The following is an 18,684-nucleotide window of genomic DNA, read 5'->3' as shown; positions in this document are numbered from 1 at the left end:
AAAAAAGAGCCAGGCATGGTGGTGTGTGCCCGTAGTCCCAGCTACTCGGGAGGCTGAGGTGGAAGAATGACTTGAGCCCAGGAGTTTGAGGCTGCAGTAAGCTAAGATTGCACCACTGCATTCCGGCCTGGGCAACAGAGTGAGACCCCAACTCTCTCTCTCTCTCTCTCTCTCTCTCTCTCTCTCTCTCTCTCTCTCTCTCTCTCTCTCTCTGTGTTCTGTGTGTGTGTAAAATAATGCATTTTATAAAATAAAAGAATGAGGTAGATCCCAATGTGCAACGCAAAAAGCTCTCCTAAATGTAGGGCAGCTCGAAAGCAGGTTGCCGAGCAACACAGAGTGACAATGTTTATGCTTGAAAAAGAAGACACAAAGATGATGTGTGTATTCATATTTATATATGTACATATAAAACATATAGGCATAAAATGCATTGAAAAGAGACCCATTTTCCACACAGCTGCCAAGCGATCCTTTCAAAACATAAGTCAGCTCATCCAGCTCACTGAGAACCAGTCTCCCCATGGCCTGTACGCTATGGCCTCTCCTATCCACTCACCAGCTATTCCGCCCCCCACCCTGCTCCCAGCAGCCCTTGAACAGGCTGGGCCCTGCCTGCCTCGGCGCCTGCCCCCAGCCTCAGGCAGGCCAGGCTCTGCTGAAGGGCTCCTGGGCAGCACTCTGCCTGCTCTGTCTGAAGTAACGCTTCTTCCCCAGTGGCTTCTCTTTCTTACCCTTTACTTTTCAAAAGAACATGAGCAGCAGTTAATGAATTTTACTCCCATTTGCATGTGCACGTGCAAGCTCGGTCTGTGAGCCCTTTGAGTTGTATACAATGCCACATGCCCAGGACATAGACCGATGCCGGCACACAGTAGGCCCTCCATAAATACTTGTTAAATGAATGAATGAACAATGCAGAAGTACCTCGTGGGAAGAGCCCAGGACTGTTCTGGAAGGTGGTCAAGGGAAAGCGCAGCTTTACCTCCAAGGTTACATTGTGTACAGTGACAAGGTTTTTCATGGATTGCTTGTGAGATTAAACATTAACAAACACTGAGAAAAAGGCCATTATATTTGATAATTCAAGGTAGAGTCCTATGGTGCTGCTGCTCCGGGAACTCACAGGAGTCCATGCTGGGATCGCTGGGGACCAAGGACAGGGCAGGTAGAGGAGGGTTGTCAGAGTGTTCCAGGTGGAGGGGACAGTGTGACTGAGGCCCAGGGGTGTGAGCCCACCTGCCAACCCTGCCTGAGGGGACTGAGGCACCGCCAGGCGCCTGAGAGTCACCAACTTGCCCGCCATGGCAATGCCACACGAAGCACCAGCTGTGAAGACACGAGGACCTGGTGACAACAAATAAACAACACATTAGTACGCTGCCTCCTTCACTGAGAAAAGCTTAATACAAAACAAACTCAGAAAAATTCTATTTTGGGACCCCCATAGCATGTAGGATGGTGAAGGTGATTTACCGGCAGGCCCGGAGCAAGCTCCTCCTCCCAGCAAGAGGTTGGGAACAGGGCCTCGCCCCAGGAACCCTGAGCCCGAGTCCATCTCGAGTCACAGCAAAAAGAAGGGGGCTGTGTGAGTGGGCTTGTGGGGCCACATGCAGGGAAGGGGTGAGACTCGGGGTGTGCTTTGTTCAGGGCCACCCCAGCTGGGGGACACCAAGCCCTGTGGTCACTCTAGGCCATCAAAGACACCCCCCATGCTCTCCCTTTCTTTTTCTCTACGTGCCTTACCTGATCCAACTTTTTTCTTGCTTCCTCAGGCACATGTTTCCTTCCTTCTCCCTGCCCCCCCGTGGCACACCCTTGCTGGCCTCTGGGCCCCTGCACATGCCATGCCCTTCATCTGCTAAATCCTGGACGACCTGGCACACCTGGTGTTGGGACCCCCAGCGCCCTAGGGAAGCCTTACCTGCGCCTGCAGGCCGGGTGGGGCTCCCTCCTCAGCATGCCCACAGCCCTCGGAAGCACCTTTATTTATCACTTGGTTTTGTCAATTCCCAGCAATCTGTCTGCCTTGCCAGACAGGGAGGCTTGGTGAGGATGTGGGTAGAGTCATGTTCACCTCTAGAAGCCCAGGTCCCAGGACAGAGTGAGTTCTCAAGAAACACTGGGTATGTTAATAAAAAAAAAAATGGACTGAATATACTAGACTCACTGGAGAACATAGTAAGTAGAATATTCCATCCACATCTGGAGAAGCTGACAGCATGTCTCACCTGCCAGAAGCAATCACTACCTAGCCAGGAGAAGGACAAAATCCAGGTGCTCTATGTGGAGGAGGTGATGCCACAAACTGGGACAAGAGAGCCATCCTGAGACCAGAGTTAGGAACGGCTTCCAGGGAGAGAAAGGTGGCACAGAATAGGGAAGATACAGCCCATAGGGAGCACACTCCAGGTTTTACTTGACTCCCAAAGCCTGGGTCCAAATTCACATTCCACTCTGCTGGGAGCTGGGTTTGAGTGGATCTATTGGGGTATAAAGGTGTGGGATTTGTGGAGCTCAGCATTAGCAACATAGAGCCTCAATTTTAGGAGGACATTTCCACAGCCTCTCCTGGGGGGCAGCTGAACCAAATGGAACCCCCTACTTGGCTGGAGAGGGAAGTATTAATGGCTTTTGCAAGCTTGAGAAAGAGCATACAACTTAATTAAGATTGGCCCTTCATGGGAACATCCATCAGCTCTTGACACAGCAGGAACAGGAGGGCGGCTTAGAGTGAGGGGCAAGGAAGGGGACCCTGTGGGGAGTGGCTGCTGCACGGAGGCAAGAATCTCCTGCCCCCACGGCAGGGTTTGCTGATGTTCCTGAGGGTCAGACCCTGGCATCCGCAGTTGCGGAGGGCAGGGATCAGAGCAGTGTCTTAATTAATCCACAGAGAGTGGCTCGGCCCGGCCTCACCCTCTGTTTCAATCACTCAATCCTTCTAATTTCCCAGCAATTTAATTAAAGGATCTTCCCCCTTATAATGATGTCTCATTTCCTCAGAGCAGCTTTAAAAGAATTAGAAGCCACTAAAGCTGATCCGATGGTAGTTGTTTCCCTGAGACTCGTCTAGAATATCAGAACAGAAAGGAGCTAGCAGATGACTCCACACCCCTAAGTCCCTTTCCACAGCAGGAATCTGAGGCCCAGAGAGAAGAGGGGTGTCCTCAGGGTCACACAAGGAATTGGGACAGAATCAGATGGTGGCCAATTCTATCTCTTTCTATGCCCGTTCCATCATAGCAGAAAGGGATATAATATTCAATCAGTGACCCCAGATTATTCCTCTTTAAAGTGGCATGCTATTTGTGAAAATTACATTCACCTATCAGCGTAAAAGTGCTTGGTTGCTGGAAATAAAATAAAACATAAATACGTTTACAGTTTCTATGACTCTGGCCCTGTAGACCCAAGCATTTAGGACAGTGGGTCAAGTAAACTGTGGTCTGTGGGCCAAATCTGGCCCACCACCTATTTTTGTAAATAAAGTTTTATTGAAACACAAACACACTTATTCATTTACACATAATCTCTGGCTGCTTTCATGTTACAATGCCAGAGCTGAATAGTTGTGGTAAAGACCACACAGCCACCAAAACATAAAATATCTGACTCTTTACAAAAGATGTTTGCCAACCCCTGTGGGGCTGCAGAAGCCCATGACACCATCAAAAATCCTCCAAGGGCTAGAAGAACCAAAATACTGTCTTACAGCAAACAAGGTAGTAATAGTCATTAAATACTGAGTATAACTGTGTGCCACGTATCCTAAATGACAAGGTGTAGAATATTGCATCAACCCTACAGACTGATAAGAACATCTCCATTCATGAATGAGCTTATTGAAGCTCAACAAGGCTAAAGAAATTGTCTGAGATCGCAGAACCGGTGAGCTGTGCAACAGAGCCTCACCCTACACCGACCACCCCAGCCGGACTCCTCCACACCCAGCTGATGCCCTCCTTCCCCAGGTACTGTCCAGTGGTAATGCCAACACTGAATGCATGAGACCTAAGTGGGACCTCAGAGACCCCACAACCCCAACTCTCCCCCGCCCACTGTATGCCAGGGAAACTGAGGCCCAGGAAATACAAGAGACCTCCAACACCACTCAGGGAGTCCACAGCAGAGTTGGGGAAAGGACCCATGGCTCCTGGCTCCACCTGCAATGCCTAATCCACCCTGTTGCCCTCAAGTCCCTCTGGCCCTGGCGTCCTGGCCTTGCATTGTTGTCTCCACTCTGCATTCATGTCACACGTTCCCCATCATTCCTGGTCACTGCACACTGGGGAGTCCCTTCTAGGCTCTCCCAGCCTCTGGGGCTCCTGGGATGGTAACCAACCTCCAGCTATTCTGCTATTTGTGCATCCAACATGGTTATTACAGAATAAAAATGCTGACAGTGATCGTACGGATCATAATAATCAACCCTGGCTGGCTGCTTGTGCCCTGACAGGAGACGGACATGCATCATCTTACCTACGACCCCCAGCAATTCAACGAGGAAGCCGAACTCCATTTTAGAGATGAAAAGTCTGAGGCGCAGAGAGAACATCTGATCTTTCCAGCCCGTCAGGGTGAACCCACGGCTCCAACCTGGATTCTGACCTCAGACACAGCAAAGGTCCATTAGCTGGTAACACACCCACACTTGTTTAGACCACCCGCTGACGGGTTTCTAGAGGGCCCTTGGGCTGGGTAGACTCCACCAATTGTTACTGTCAACACGCTGCGGCCTGCAAGGGACAGAAGCCAGCCAAGCACCCTCCTTCCAAGCAAACTGCCCTCTCAATACCTCAGTAGCCTGCGTGTGACCTGAGTATTGATTACGGCAGTTCTGTCACTACTGGTCCCCGTATCAATTTCTCCTGGCTCATCACAAGACCCCTGAAGGCAGGGCTGCTGGCTGGGACATCTCTCTACCAATCCAAGGTCCAGTTCTGGATGCTCGGGGAAGAGGTGCTAAATAGAAGGAGCGAGAGTGGGGACAGCGCCGGTGCCCCTCGTCCCAGTCTGGTCCCCGAAGGGCCTCTGGCTCGACACAGCCTTCTTCTGTCTACATGGCCCTTTCTCTCCCCTTTTGTCTGCCTTGTGATGGTTAATACACAAACCACCACTGCCTTCTTAGCCTGCAGGAAGTGTAACAACTGTTATCTACCGCAAACCACCGAAGCCTTAAATTGCGGCAGGAATAGTGACAGTGATAGATTAGAATTTTTTAAATCGAACTCGAATGTGTCCCCGTCATGGCTAAGAGAGGGGCTGAGTTGACTTGAAAATAATTTACTTAGAAAATTTTGTGATGCATGGTAAATTAAGTCTCCCTCTTGGCACACATTCTTTTCCCCTCCAGCAAAGTATTAGCCTATTTAATTGCGTCCCAAAGACTTCCCGCTACAACTTGAAACTACTGCCACTGGGGGGAGATGGATGTAAACCTGGACTTCATCCAAGGGCAGGATGGACAGTTCATTTTGAAATTTTAAAAGGGAGTGGAGTGGGGAGATGGATTTGGAACTAAGTAGTCTTTTTTCTCCAGCCTTGAAAGACAACTGAAGAATAAGGAAAAAATTATCAGTGACAACAGCTAATGAATTTTAAGTACTTATTACAAAAAAACTTAATTTGCTAAATTAGCCCTGTAGATACAGGTTAGAAAATGAGTCACTGTCTCCTTAAAAATGCAACACTCAGAGCAACTACCACAGCTCAGACTTGCTCTTGCAAGGCCAAGTTGGAAGGTCACGTCCAACAGTTTAAATGCCATCACCAGAGGCCAGAGTTGCCTCTCCACCCCAGACACTGCTAAGCACGTCACAAACATGTCCTGGGGATCCTCCCTCACTCTGGGGTTATGTGACAACCTTCTTCACCTATGCACTCGGTGAGAACACCCACACCTCCCGGTGCTGTCCTGAGGACCCAACGCAGAATCAATAGAAAGCTCCTCGCAGAGCCCCTGATGCACAGGAAGCTGCATGTGCCTTGTGGCAATTATTATTTTACCATTCCCACTGTACTAATGGGGGGAGGTGACCTAGTTCACCCCAAAAGTGACACACCTGCTGGCACTGGAGTCAGGCCAAGTCTGTCTTGCCTGGGCTTCATCTCCTAATTCAAAGTGAAGCTATTTGCCCTTTGCTAGCAGATGAGCACCTGGGAGGCCAGTCCCCATGACAGAGGCAAAGCCCACCCAGATGCAAGGTGGGTGTCAGGGCTGCTGCCAGATAAGCTGAAGAGGCACCTGTGGGAGGGGCCAGGGGCCTTCCAGGGCCAGGCCGGCTGCATGCTCCCCTATGCTTCCTCCCCAGCTCCAGGCATTGTAGGCACTCTGGCTGACCCTCGTTCTCCTGCCCCAATTGTCTCTGACCCTGGCCCAGCCCTGGGTCTCCTGTGCTTGTGCTGGCTTCTGCTCACAGTTGTCTTGTCTCTCAGCAATGTGGTCCCTGGGCTTCAGCTCCCTGGAGTGACCCCTATCACTGTGCCTGCTCCGCCTTCTTGAAGTCAGGGCTGACAGACAAGGAGGCAGCATGGCACAGGGGGTACAAAAAGCACCCGGAGGAGCAGGAACCTCATACCTGCATTCAAGTCCCAGATGTATACCTTTCCAGCCTCAAGTGTCCCCCAAGGCAGGGTACTTACAAAGCCACCATTTTCTCCGCTGTAATAGGGAAAGAAGAGTTGGCAGAAGGCACACTGGTTATGAGTACAGATCTTGCTTGGGTTCAATTCCTGGTTCTGCCACTCCTTTGCGAGCTTCAGCAAGTTACTTAATCTCTCTGTGCTGACATCCCCCATCAACAGAATTCTAATGATAGCACCTAACTCACTGGGTTGCTGTGACAATGAGAACATCCATATCCTGGCATTGGGTAAGGTCTATACAAGTGCCCGCGGTTCGATCTTATGAAGGACACGGGTGGATGGGAAGATTGAACATGGTGAAGCCCATTAAAGAGCCTACCATGGTATCTGGCACACAGTAGGTACTTAACACACATTATAAAACAGACAGGTAGAGTCCATTCAGCCTTTCAGCACAAACTTCCACCTTGCCTGACACAAAATACAAGTTGGGTCCAAAAGTGTCCATCAACAGCAGCCAATGAGGGAGACTCTGGGGAAGGGCTGCAAGTGTGGCTTAGAGATACTTTCCCTGAGTTCAGCTCCAGCACCCCAGGAAAGAACAGCGGAGACGAGCCCGCTGCCCTGACCTTCCAAATACCCACAGGGCAGGGTCAGCCGGGAACACCAATTCCTCAGCTTCCTGCTTCCACCTTTCCAGTTGTGGAGTGGGGGGAATAAAATGCACAGCATCTACACAAGCAGGTGGGCGGGATGTGCAGGGCAGAACTGCCCTGACCTCCTCACCCCAGGTCTCTCAGACCCCACTGCCTCCCCATGATTCATACATCAACACCCACTGTCTCACACACCTGCTCTTCTAGGCTCTGGCTTCTGGCAGGTCTTTTTGTCCTTCCCTGTAGAGCTCCCCCCAGCCAGATGAAGATGTTCACGGCTCACGGCCATCCTTGCCACCCCCGCCAATCCCTGCAAGTGCCAAGTTCATCTAGTTTCCAAGGCCCTGATCATAGGCCCCCTCTACACTGTGAGGCTCTCCCTAATTCGTCCCAGGCAGGAAGGGTCCTCCCTTCCTTTCCTAGGGCAAGAAGTCACTTTCCCACTTGTACCAGAGCAACAGCTTTTAAGCCTTTCCCAAGAGGTGTCCTCAGGCCCTGTTGGGGTGAGGTGAGAGGACTGGTGACAGCCTCTGCCCTCTCCAACAGAGCGGCCACCACTCAACCTGCTTATCCACATGTGCAAGACCTCACTGACAGATGGGTTCTCCAAGGAAACAAATCTTACCCCTCCAGTGGCGGGTAAGAGACCCTAGGGCTGGGCAGAGCATAGCAGGGCTCAACTTGATGCCCCACAACACTGTGTGCACAGCAAGGGTTTAAACTGCACGGAATTTATGGTGAGCACCCAGACCAGAAATCCTAGCCCAACAGTACCATGTTGTGAAGGCTTCTTCTGACTGCCAGGTCACTGCTCCTCCCAAACACAAAGTGGAGAAGAGGGCACTGCCACTTCTCGGATGGCAGCAAATCAAATGCTGGGTGCCAGGAAACAGAAGGTAAGGTCATTAACCTCGAAGCTTCCAAAGCAAACCCAAACACTTTAGTGGGGAAAGAGCACCCTGGTCTGAGTTTTAAGGGCCTGAGTCTGGATGGGGTGGTTCTGGGTGGGGCCCCAGTCCACGATTTGCACTTGGGAAGGGGAAATGTCAGCCATCCACCTCACAGAGGAGCCGAAGTGCTCAGGCAGGAAATGCTTTTATTCCATCCACTCAACCCCTTAGAACGGGAGGTGAAGAGTGAAAAGTGCATTCTTTCTAAGGGCAAAAAATTCCATGATGGCAAGATGAGACCCTGTGATGGGGGCGAGTCACATTAACCTCCCTTGATCCCAGGTGCTTTGTAGATAAAGCCAGGACAACCCCCTCCACACACACCCCCGGCAGTGATTCAAAACAGTAAGGTCACTTTCTAAGTGATGGCTGTCTCCTCTCACCAGACCGCATAGCGGTCCCAGGTGGAGATTCAGCACCTAGGTAGGTGGGTATCCAGGGGCTGGGTAACTCAGAGAGGAGGCTCTGGGAACAGGGAGTCTCGGGGCACAGTATAGGGTGTGTGCGGGGAGCTGGTGCAGAAGTCTTTACAAAAGCAGATGGCACAGATCGGGGTGTGTGCCTATACTGGGGACAGGGGTGTTGCTGGTGATGCCACTGCCTTGCCCCCTAAAGTAGGACGAGGAACGTCCCATTGGGCTGCCAGGCAAGGAGGGAGAGGAGAGCGCCATTCCATGGGCCAGGTGGGCTGGGCAGCCCCCTGCCCTGGGTGCCTGCAGAGCCCAGCAGCCCTGCACGGTGGCCGTCCGTTGCTGCGTGTCCCCTAGAGCTCTGGGGCCGGCTGCTCCACAGCCTGCCCCTCCATGGGCTGCATGGCCTCCTGCACGTAGACGATGAACTCGGAGGCCTCCCCGCCTTGCGTGTAGACGGTCACCGTCTCGATGCCCTCCACGTCATCGGAGGACACCACCAGGTGGTGCTGCTCGGCCAGCTCCACGGAGGCTTGCTGGAGGGTCTCCTGGATCATGACTGTGTGGTTGGAGCTGGGCTCCTCATCAGTGACCTGTGAGAGGGCAAGAAAGAGGTCACACAGGCCCTACTTGTAGGTCCAGCATAACAACATCAGCATAACTATAGCTTACAGAGCAACCAGTGTGCTCCAGGAGCTTGTCCGCACTGCATACCACCCTCGACAATGCTCGGCGATTGTTCTCGTGCCCATTTAATGGATGAAAAGAGTGAGGCTCAGGGATGCAAAGCAACCTGGTTAAGGTCCCCCAGCTGCAGCAAATGGTGGAACCCAAGTTCAAACCCAAAGTCCAAGGTTATTTCCTAACACTAAGTGCCTCCCACTGCTTCCTAAAGAAGGTAGTTACCTAAAGAATGAGGGTTGAAGGCACCACGTGATTTATTTACTGCAACAGTGTTGGGGTGGGGTGTGGGGGCTCCTGGAAATATACAGCGGGTCCATTGGGCAGTGATAAAGGGACTAGGTCCATCCTGGGCTCTCTGGGAGCTCAACTCTGTAGGAAGGTCTGTATCCTACTAGGAAGGGCAGACACTCCCCAGGCATCCTCTGCCCCTCAGCATTAATGCCCTGACCACTGGGGAGGGGGCTGCTGGTGGAAACTCAGTGCCCCCTGGAGCACTGTCAGGGCCTGATGACTTGGATGGCCGGGCCTTTCTCCATAGCTCTGAGCTGGCAGCCTTCAGACAAGGCCGAATTCCAGCTGGTGTTAATGCCCCACATCCCTGACTCTGTCAGCTCGGGGATGTTTTTCATAACAGCTGTCTTTGATCTTGAGAAGAGAAACAAAACACGGGGGGAAGATTATAAAGAGTTGAGACCTCAGAGATGTAAAAATAAGTGAATGGTTAGAAACAAATCCACGGGGAAAGCAAAAGGGCCTGGAATTGTGTAGCGGGAGGATGAGAGAGTGCTCAGATTTACAGAAGGATGCCAGAGAGACCTGTTCATCTCCAGGTGGGTCCGAATGGCACGTGCTTTGTCCAGCACTGACACTGGCTCCACCACTTAGCAGCCGTGAGACACTTTTCTCTGCAAGACTCAGTTTTGTCATCTATAAGACAGGGACTAAAATGTCTACTTCAGAGAATGAGAGGAGAATTCAAGGCGATTCTATATGCAAAGTGGGTGCTTAATACCATCACTGCTCTTTTCATCCCTTCATTCATTCACTTAACACCGTCCTCACCACCTGCTACCTGGAAGGTTTTGTGGCATGGCAATTATTCATTCATTTAACAGAACTGTCATTTTATCAGCCACTACCAGACTGCAAGCTCCACGAGGGCAGGGACCATGCCTGTCTTGTCACAGCTGTTTCCTTAGGGCCACGTTCAACATCTGGCATACAGAAAACACTCAGTATTTGCTGATTGATGATCCATTGGTGATAGATGGCACATCAGGTGCTAAGGTGGCCACACGGTGGAAAACCACAGTCCTCCAAGGAGCTCAGAGTCTTGTGGGCTGCACAGAGCTGTGAGGCTCCAGCAGAGGTGGCCAGTGCAGGACAGGTGGGTGGCCAGGGATGTCATGGGTCAGGAGGCAGCATGGGGAGGGGTTCCTGGCAGACAGGGGAGCTGACTCCCAGGACAGTGGCAGGTATGCCTAGGTGGCCTCCACAAAGCTCCATTCCCCACACTTCTGAATGCTCTTCCCGCCTGCATCTGGCATTGGGGGGTTTCCTACTCCTTGTCCCACATATCTGTGACATGCCATGAGACCGCTCTCTCTCTGGGGAGGGCCCAACTGGCGCGGAGAGTCTCATTCCAACCCTTATTCCAGTGGCTATGAGTGGGAAGGGCAGTGTTAACAGGTGGGGCACGTTTAACTCAGAGAGAAAAATGAAAAAGGCTCTTCCAGGGTGGGCTCCAGAGGTTCCGTCATTATGGGTTGGAAGGAACTTTCAATTTGGACTGACAGAATTCATCAGGAGATGGAGAGCCGTTCCAAGGGGAAACTATTCATACATTTAGCCTGATTTGTCCTTTTAGAGTGAACTGAGACTTTTTTTCTTCTTTCACTGCTTGTTTCAATTTAATTTAACTGGGAGAACTACCATGAACCAGGACTTTAGAAGTAAATATTGATTCATTTCACTTTGAAAGTAAGTACCTGACAGAGGCTGGGAAAGGGGACAGGACATGCAACACATTTTTTCTCCCCTTAACTGTCAGTGAGTTCTACACAAAGGGAAGGGGCAGTGGACAGGGGTGATCTATGCCTGGGGCCTCACGTGTGCAAACAAGCCCACCACACTGCAGGTAAATAGATGACGTGACAAATATGGTGAGACCAACCAATACACGAGCTTTAAGACATACTCTGGGATGTGACACCATTACTAGGACATAGTGATTGTCATCAAAGCTGAAGAGGAAGCATTCACTGACAGAAATATTCCACTGGCCAAAAACTCCTGTCCCTTTAACAACTCTAACACCACAGCGCCAGAGTACTGACGGGCAGAAATTACAGCCGAGGACAAGGAGAACCGTACTTGGCAGGGCCCTTTAGGAGCAGAGGCTGCAGCCTCCTGCCCCAGGGCAGCACCGTGTGTACACACCGGGTTCTCAGCGCCAGCCCCAGGAGGAAGTGGGAGGTTCCCTGATGACCAGGACATGGCCACCGCCCACAAATGTGGTGAAAACCAAGAAGAGGGCAACAGGCTTGAACTGAAGGTCAACGACGTGCTAAATAACTCTGTAGCATCAGGGCCTGGGGGCCGCTTCATGGAAGGTGGCATTGGCCACAGAGGGTCCGTGGTGGGAAAAGGCATCACAGGCAGAGAGAAGACACTGAGCGAAGAGCAGGCATATGCCCTGCAGCCCTGTCCAGGTCACCCACCACCTCCCAGCCACCAAACCCACTGCGCAGAGTTCCGTCTTCACCTTTCCAGAACACTCTGCCATCTGCACTGCTGACCCCGACTCAGCTTTGTTCCTGAGATGCCCTCTTGGCTGTTCCCCCAGCCCCCTCTGGGCTCTGTTCCGAGCGTTCTCCCAGATTCCAGGGTTGTTTGCTGCTCTTCTCCTTCTGCCCGCCCCAAAGGCTGGGGCATTCCTGGGTCTCCCTCCTTGACTTCTTCCCCAGGCCCTTTGGGCACTTTCGATCCTGGCTGAGCCGGAGACTCCTGCCCCCACTCCAGACCGTGCGACCCTCTGCACAGGAGGTGCTCAGGGATGTGTTGTGAAACGATGCATGAACAGGCCGTGCAGAAGTCACAGACAGAGGGAGTGTCAGGGGAGAAGTGACAGAGGAGGCCTGATATGAAGTTTGCAATCAGATCCTGAAGAGCTTTGATCATCAGCTGAGAGAAAGAGCCTTTATTTTACAAAGGAAGACACTGAAGGTTTTCAAAGAAGGGCCCTGTGTCATCCAATCTGATGGCACTTGATGAATCAAAACTTGCCTAACATGAGAAGACTTGTTGAGCACTATGCTTCTTTCCCTACCCATGTTCACATTTAGTTGACCATATTACCCTTTGTAAGTATTGAGCCTACTCAAAGATAACCCTTTCTCGATTTGTTTTGTTTCTTCCATTTTCAGTATCCAGGGTTTGTTCAACAGAATCACCACTAAATTCATCCACTGCTAATTATCGGAGTACAATAAAGTTTCCAAACACGATCCTTTAGAAACTTTTCTGGCTTAATTCACCAGAAAAAGTGAGGCAGCAGTGGGCAATGCATATTTCACAGTCCTGCAGAGCAGTCCTCTAAGTCAGCGCAGGCATACAGGGCCGTGTGCTGCTGCCTTACCATCTGACATCGAAAGCGCACCTAACCACCAGCATGAGTTCCTGAAGCTCACCTACTGCAGGCCCGTTCACTCTCCTGAGCCTTCGCACCTGCACAGATGCCTCACTTTAAGCTAACACGTGGACCCTGCATACAGATGATGCAGGAGAGAGAGTGGGCTGCTTCACGGGAGGGGCTATGAGGCTTTCTGCAAAGAATGCACCCCCATTGTGCATTCTGAGGGTTACATGATCACACTCTGTCTGCTTTTATGCAGCTTCTACAAACCATGCACTGCCTTCCCCGCTCCCAGGGAACTCAATGTCTACCCAGCCCTTTGCAGTTTACTTGAATGTTCTCCTAAGCCTCATCCCAATTATTTACACACAATGTCTTGTGGCTTGGGCAACTCTGTTCCCTTTTTACAAATGGAGACACTGAAGCTCCTAGCACTCTGGTGACTCATCAAAGATCAAACAGCTGTAATGTAGCAAAAGCTGGGCCTTAGTTCAGGTCCAGAGACCTTCCCCAGTTGGTGTTGTGTGGCAGTGATTAAACGCAGGCCACGTCCCATATTGATAGTATTAAATTATCGCTCTTCACCCATCCCAATCAGTCTGAGGCTGGCTACATAATTCTCAAACACTCTCTTTGTTCAAAATGATCACTCTAGTAGCTTAATCTATTAGCACAGGCTTAAAATTGTTCTCTGTAGTAGAAATAATATGGCTTTCACAGTGTCATTATCCCCTGAGATGGGTACTCCATTTTCCCCAAATGCTGTATCTAACACATCTTTTAGATGAATTATTAGTAGCATAGATAGCTTAACAGAAACTCTTAGCCCCTGGGACTCTACACATTATTCACTAAATCAGGCACTGAGTTCTGCAGTTCTGCCTGCCTCAAGTGTTCTTCTGGGATCTAGACTAGGTCACTGTCAGGACCCAGGCACTTTGCTGGGCTCTATTCATGCTCAAGAGCAGCTTCTCCTAGAGACCGTGTCTACTCCTTGGCTTTAACCTTCCTCGTCCACTCATCCGGCAAATGTCCATGGAGACCGCTGTGTGCCAGGCAGCCAGCTACGGCTCTCACTGCCTCGCTGTCTGGGTTTTTTTCCTACCTCCTGCCTGTCCCGCCTTCTCCTTCTCCTCCAGCTCCCTTCCCCACTTTCTGTGTAAAAACCATCCCAGAAGGTTAAGCTTTGACCCTCCCAACATTCAAGAAAATCCCAGAAGTCCCCCAGCTCTGGAAACCCTCCTGAAGGAAGGTGGGTCCTGCATGTCTCCCAGCATGCTCTGCGGAGCATTCCCTGTGGGCCTTATACAACAATCCATCTCTGCACAGAGCTCCCCGAAACACGACGGCCCTGGCTCCCCCATGCCTAGCGCCACACTCTGGGCAGGTACACAGTGGGTGCCGACAACATTTCTAGAACCACTCACAGGTAGAACGCGGAAGTGATAACCAGAACTGTCTGGAGCTGCCACAGATGCCAGATCAGCTGCCGTCTGCCCTTGTTTCAAACTCTGCTTGACAGGAGCCCACCCAGAGGACATGAGTGGGGAAGATAGCAAGCTGTCTAGGGAGGAGAGCCCCTTTTGGCTCCAAAAGTCCCAAAGGTCCAATCCCCTTATTTTATGGGAGAGGGGCCAAGGCTCAGAGGAGATGAGCTGCCCAGGGCCACACGGTGGGAAGCAGAGGCCCCAATTTCTCACTTTTGGTCTACAAAACCCCTACTCTGCACCAGGTGACTTCACACCAAGTCACCAAGCAGTTTGGTTCCTGGGAGAACACAGCCAGAATGCCATGTGCCACCCGGACCACAGTGAACACTAAGTGGATTTTCCATGGAATTACTGAATTAACAAAGAAAGCAGTAAACACATGATGATGACCAAGACCCATTGAGGACAGTTCTGAGGCTCACAGATTCCAATCTGTAATAACAATGATAATAACAAGTATTTGCTGTGTGTCAGATGCCGTGTTAAGCAGTTTATGTAAGTATGATATCGTACTTAGTTTTCACAACACCCTAAGAGGTCTTAGCATCCCAGCCTCAGAGGAAGGTGGGGTTCAGGGGAGGACCAGAAGCTGCTCCGAGGGACTCTGCCCATTTGCCGAGCCCTGGGGAGTTCAGTGCAGGCTGTGCCGCCTCTGATAATCACAGAAACCCAGGTCGCTGTCCACAGCACAGGGCTTGGCCAAACAGGAGGCTGCAGTGTTGGGAGCCACACATCTCCTTGATTCTCCCACCAGTCTCTTGCATTTGACCCTGGCACAATCTTTTTACATACTTCTACTTAATAACCTCTTTAATAAGAATGCACTGCCAGCCTCAAAAACAGATGCTCCCAAAAATGCCCAGAGGCTGGCCGAGACAGGGAGGATAACCCCTCCTCCAAAAGCACAGCCCACCTGACTGGTGGTCCCTTGACACCCATCCTCAGGAATCCCTAACACTGGGGGGGCAGTCTTGTCCGATAGGAAGACCATGGGGAAAGTGGTGGCCTGTGGAGACAGCACTTGACCTTTAGTGCACAGCCTGCCCCACACCCTCTGAACCCAACCCCCTAGCACAGGTCCTTCTGTTTCAGAGCCTGCACTAATGGCAACCCCTCCCTGGGACACTGAAACAGCCCTGAGACACATTCAAGGACATCCAACATGACAAACAAAGACTAATTAAGAGAAGAAAGAGCTGAATCTCACGGCTGAATCCCACAGAGGCAGCAATGAGAAATGGGGAAATGTTCTTACTAGCTGGGTATTTAAAGTAACATTTTTGAAAACTGCTGGTGAAATACAACAAACAGCACACATTTGCATCGCGGCTTTCAAACATCACACACAGAACTTCCTGGTGCCTGAGCTCCCCACACACCTGTGCCAGAGGGGCTCGGGGCCCCGTTCTGTTTGTGAGTTCAGTCCTGGTGGAGCACTAGAATTTCCAAGCTTTAGGTGGGCCAAGTCGAATCTAGCAAATTATTTTAACTTGGCTTTCAGCGCATACATAAACCTCTGTTGGTCCTATGATGAAAAGAAACTGGATTGATACACAGTGTGATGGCATCGGCTTATAACCGTATAAAGCATATTAAGTTTATAGCCCTGTGGAATGAAGCTGCCACCAAGGCACCCCCATTCAGACGCTGCTCACATCCCCAGTGCCCTCCTGCAGGCCTGTGAGCCTTGTCAGGCACTGGGAAGAGGAGAAACTGCTTTCCCTTTGGGAATTCTAGTAGGAGGGTCTCTTTAGGACAGGAATCATCCTTTATGCTTTTCAGGGGAAAGAAACTGTACTATCACCTCTGCCACCATTGCCACCACCAATAGGAGGTTGTTTTGCTTCAGACATCCCTCACATTTCAAATCCATTTTTAAATAAATTGAACCAGGTTCTATTTATTAAACTGTGTCTTGGGGAGCAGCCCTCTCTCAGATGTCATTAATGTCCTTGAAAGAGAAGGCACCTGGGGCTGGGGCCCAGGAAAGGCACAGAGAAGCCACTCTTTATTCTCTTCCTGTTGGCACTCCAGCTGTTCCCAGGATTAGTTCTCACACCACCTGCTGGGAGGCAGCTCCAGATCCAGCCTTCCATGCTTTAAGGGAAGCGGACAGGACGCAGAAGGCCACCAGTGGAACATGGCCCAAGATCATCAACACATGGAATGTAACGAGCACCCATGATGGGCAGGACATGACAAGACCAGACATGGGAGACACAAAAATCCAAGATAAGAGCCAAACTTTCATGAGGAGATAGGCTAGAGGTAGACAGTATATATACGTATGTGAGAATGTATGTGTGGGTAGGGGTATGCATATGTGCAGGTATGTGGGCATATGTGCGTCTATGTGCATGTGTCCATGTATATATGTACACATATATGAGTATCAGTATGTATTGGATATGCATGTATGTGTCCATGTGTATATGTGTACATGTGCATGTACATGGGTATGCATGTTTATATGCAGGTATATGAGGATGTATGTGTGTATATATGTGGCTATATGGGCATGCATGTATATGAGTATGCATATGTGTATGTGCAGGTATATGGGCATACATGTGTGTAAATGTGTATCCATGTGTATGTATGTACACATACATATATGGGTATGGGTAAGTATATGTGCAGGTATATGAACATGCATGTTTATGTGCCTATATATGGGCACATGTGTATGTGTGTATATGTGTATATGTGCACATATACACATGCACATATGAGTATGCATATATATATGGACGGGTATATGGGCATGCACTGTATATAGGCATGTCCATGTGTATATATGTACATATACATGTATATGTGTATGGGTATGCATGTGTGTATAAATGTGCATATGCATGCATGGAAATGCATGTATATGTGCAAGTGTATGATGTGTGTTTGTATATGTACCCTGTGTGCATGTGTGTATTTGCATGTGTGTACACCTCTAAATGGTGAGCCATTTACTGAATAAGCCATCTCTGACAAGCCACCCACTCTCTGCTTTGGAATGTCACATTTCTCACATGTTAAATTCCTGTATATGTTTCAGATGACTTCTGGGCTCTCTCTCCTGTTCCATTGAGAATTTAGCATATGTCAGATGCTCTGGTGGAACTGGGAATCAAACTGCCCAATTCCAGTCCTTGTCCCCAACAGGTATGCAGTCTAGGGGAGAAAACAGACAGGGATCTCATCCTGGATTGCCAGTGTGGGCTGGGGTACAGATGGTGGCCAGGGATGGTGTCCTGAAGGTGATGACCCTGGTCTTCAACACGACAGGATTCGCAGGAGTCAGGAGAATGGGAAGAGGCATGAAGAGATGGGGAAGGTGAGCTGGGCACAGGGACCAACACAGCTCAGCCTCCCTGCAGCACAGGGCCTTCCCACGCTTCCTGCCCTCAGCCAAGTTCTTCACTTGACCCACTGCACAGCTCTCGCCCCCAGCTGATCGCTGTCCAACTCTGCAGCATCCTTCTCTTCTCTTGGACCCCTGGATGGCACGGCACCCAGCCCCAGGCCTCTTTTATCAACATCCCCCCCCTCAACCACCTCAGCTGGTCTCATGACTTCAAATATTGTCTTCATGCCGATGACTCTCAGATCTATTGCTAGCTCAGACTTCTCCCCTGAAATTCAAACATGGGCAGTGTATTCCCTGCTAGACATATCCCTTTGGTATCAAATAGTCATCTCCAAGTTAATTGAGCCAAAACAAAACTAGTCACTTCCCATCACCCAACCCTCTCTCTCCTTCCTGCGTCCCTTTCTTACTAAAGGGCACGACCTTTCTCCCACCTTCTCAAGCCAGAAGGCAGAGGCACCATCCCCAGTTCTTCTCTTGCACACGCACCACGTCCAGAGCTTTGCAAGATGTGAAATGCAGATCAGAGCTCTCCAGCCACCTCCCGACCCCAGGACCACCCCAGGCCACTCTGCATTTGACCACAGAGTTCTTAAGTGACTTCTATGTATGTGAATCTGTGTAAAAGTCTGTACCTCAGTTCTTCACTTGACACCACAAATACAAATGCACTACCTAGTCTGAGAGCAGTGCACCTGAGAGAGATACCAAGATCCATGAGAGCAAATGGTGAGCATGACCACTGAGATTTCATTAAACGAGGGACAAGGCCCCATTCCTGCCTTTTCTCAAGTGCCCTTGGCTCTAGACCTCCCCTGGAGTTCATGCCTGAGTTCAAGCCTGAGGAAGACAGGCTCATCAGACAACATTCCAAGAAAGCTGAGTTCAAAAAAAAACCAGTTTTAGAAAAA

General features: G+C 50.4%; 1 protein-coding gene across 4 annotated transcripts in view; it reads right to left on the bottom strand.

Moving 5' to 3' along the window:
- Nucleotides 1-376: 376 nt before the first annotated feature.
- ZFAT (zinc finger and AT-hook domain containing) overlaps nucleotides 377-18,684 on the bottom strand; it is a 207,278-nt gene continuing 188,970 nt past the window's right edge. For 2 of the 4 annotated variants that reach the window (XM_076005001.1, XM_076005002.1), the window contains exon 16: nucleotides 377-9,194. In XM_076005001.1, the coding sequence (XP_075861116.1) occupies nucleotides 8,955-9,194 (240 nt within the window). In that variant the 3' untranslated portion in view covers nucleotides 377-8,954. The remainder of the gene's footprint in view (nucleotides 9,195-18,684) is intronic. The other 2 variants (XR_012920140.1, XR_012920141.1) reach the window with 2 other exon arrangements.

This window comes from Microcebus murinus, chromosome 7 (genome assembly GCF_040939455.1).
Source record: "Microcebus murinus isolate Inina chromosome 7, M.murinus_Inina_mat1.0, whole genome shotgun sequence".
Classification (NCBI taxonomy): Eukaryota; Metazoa; Chordata; class Mammalia; order Primates; family Cheirogaleidae; genus Microcebus; species Microcebus murinus.
This window is presented reverse-complemented; position numbering and strand designations above follow the sequence as displayed.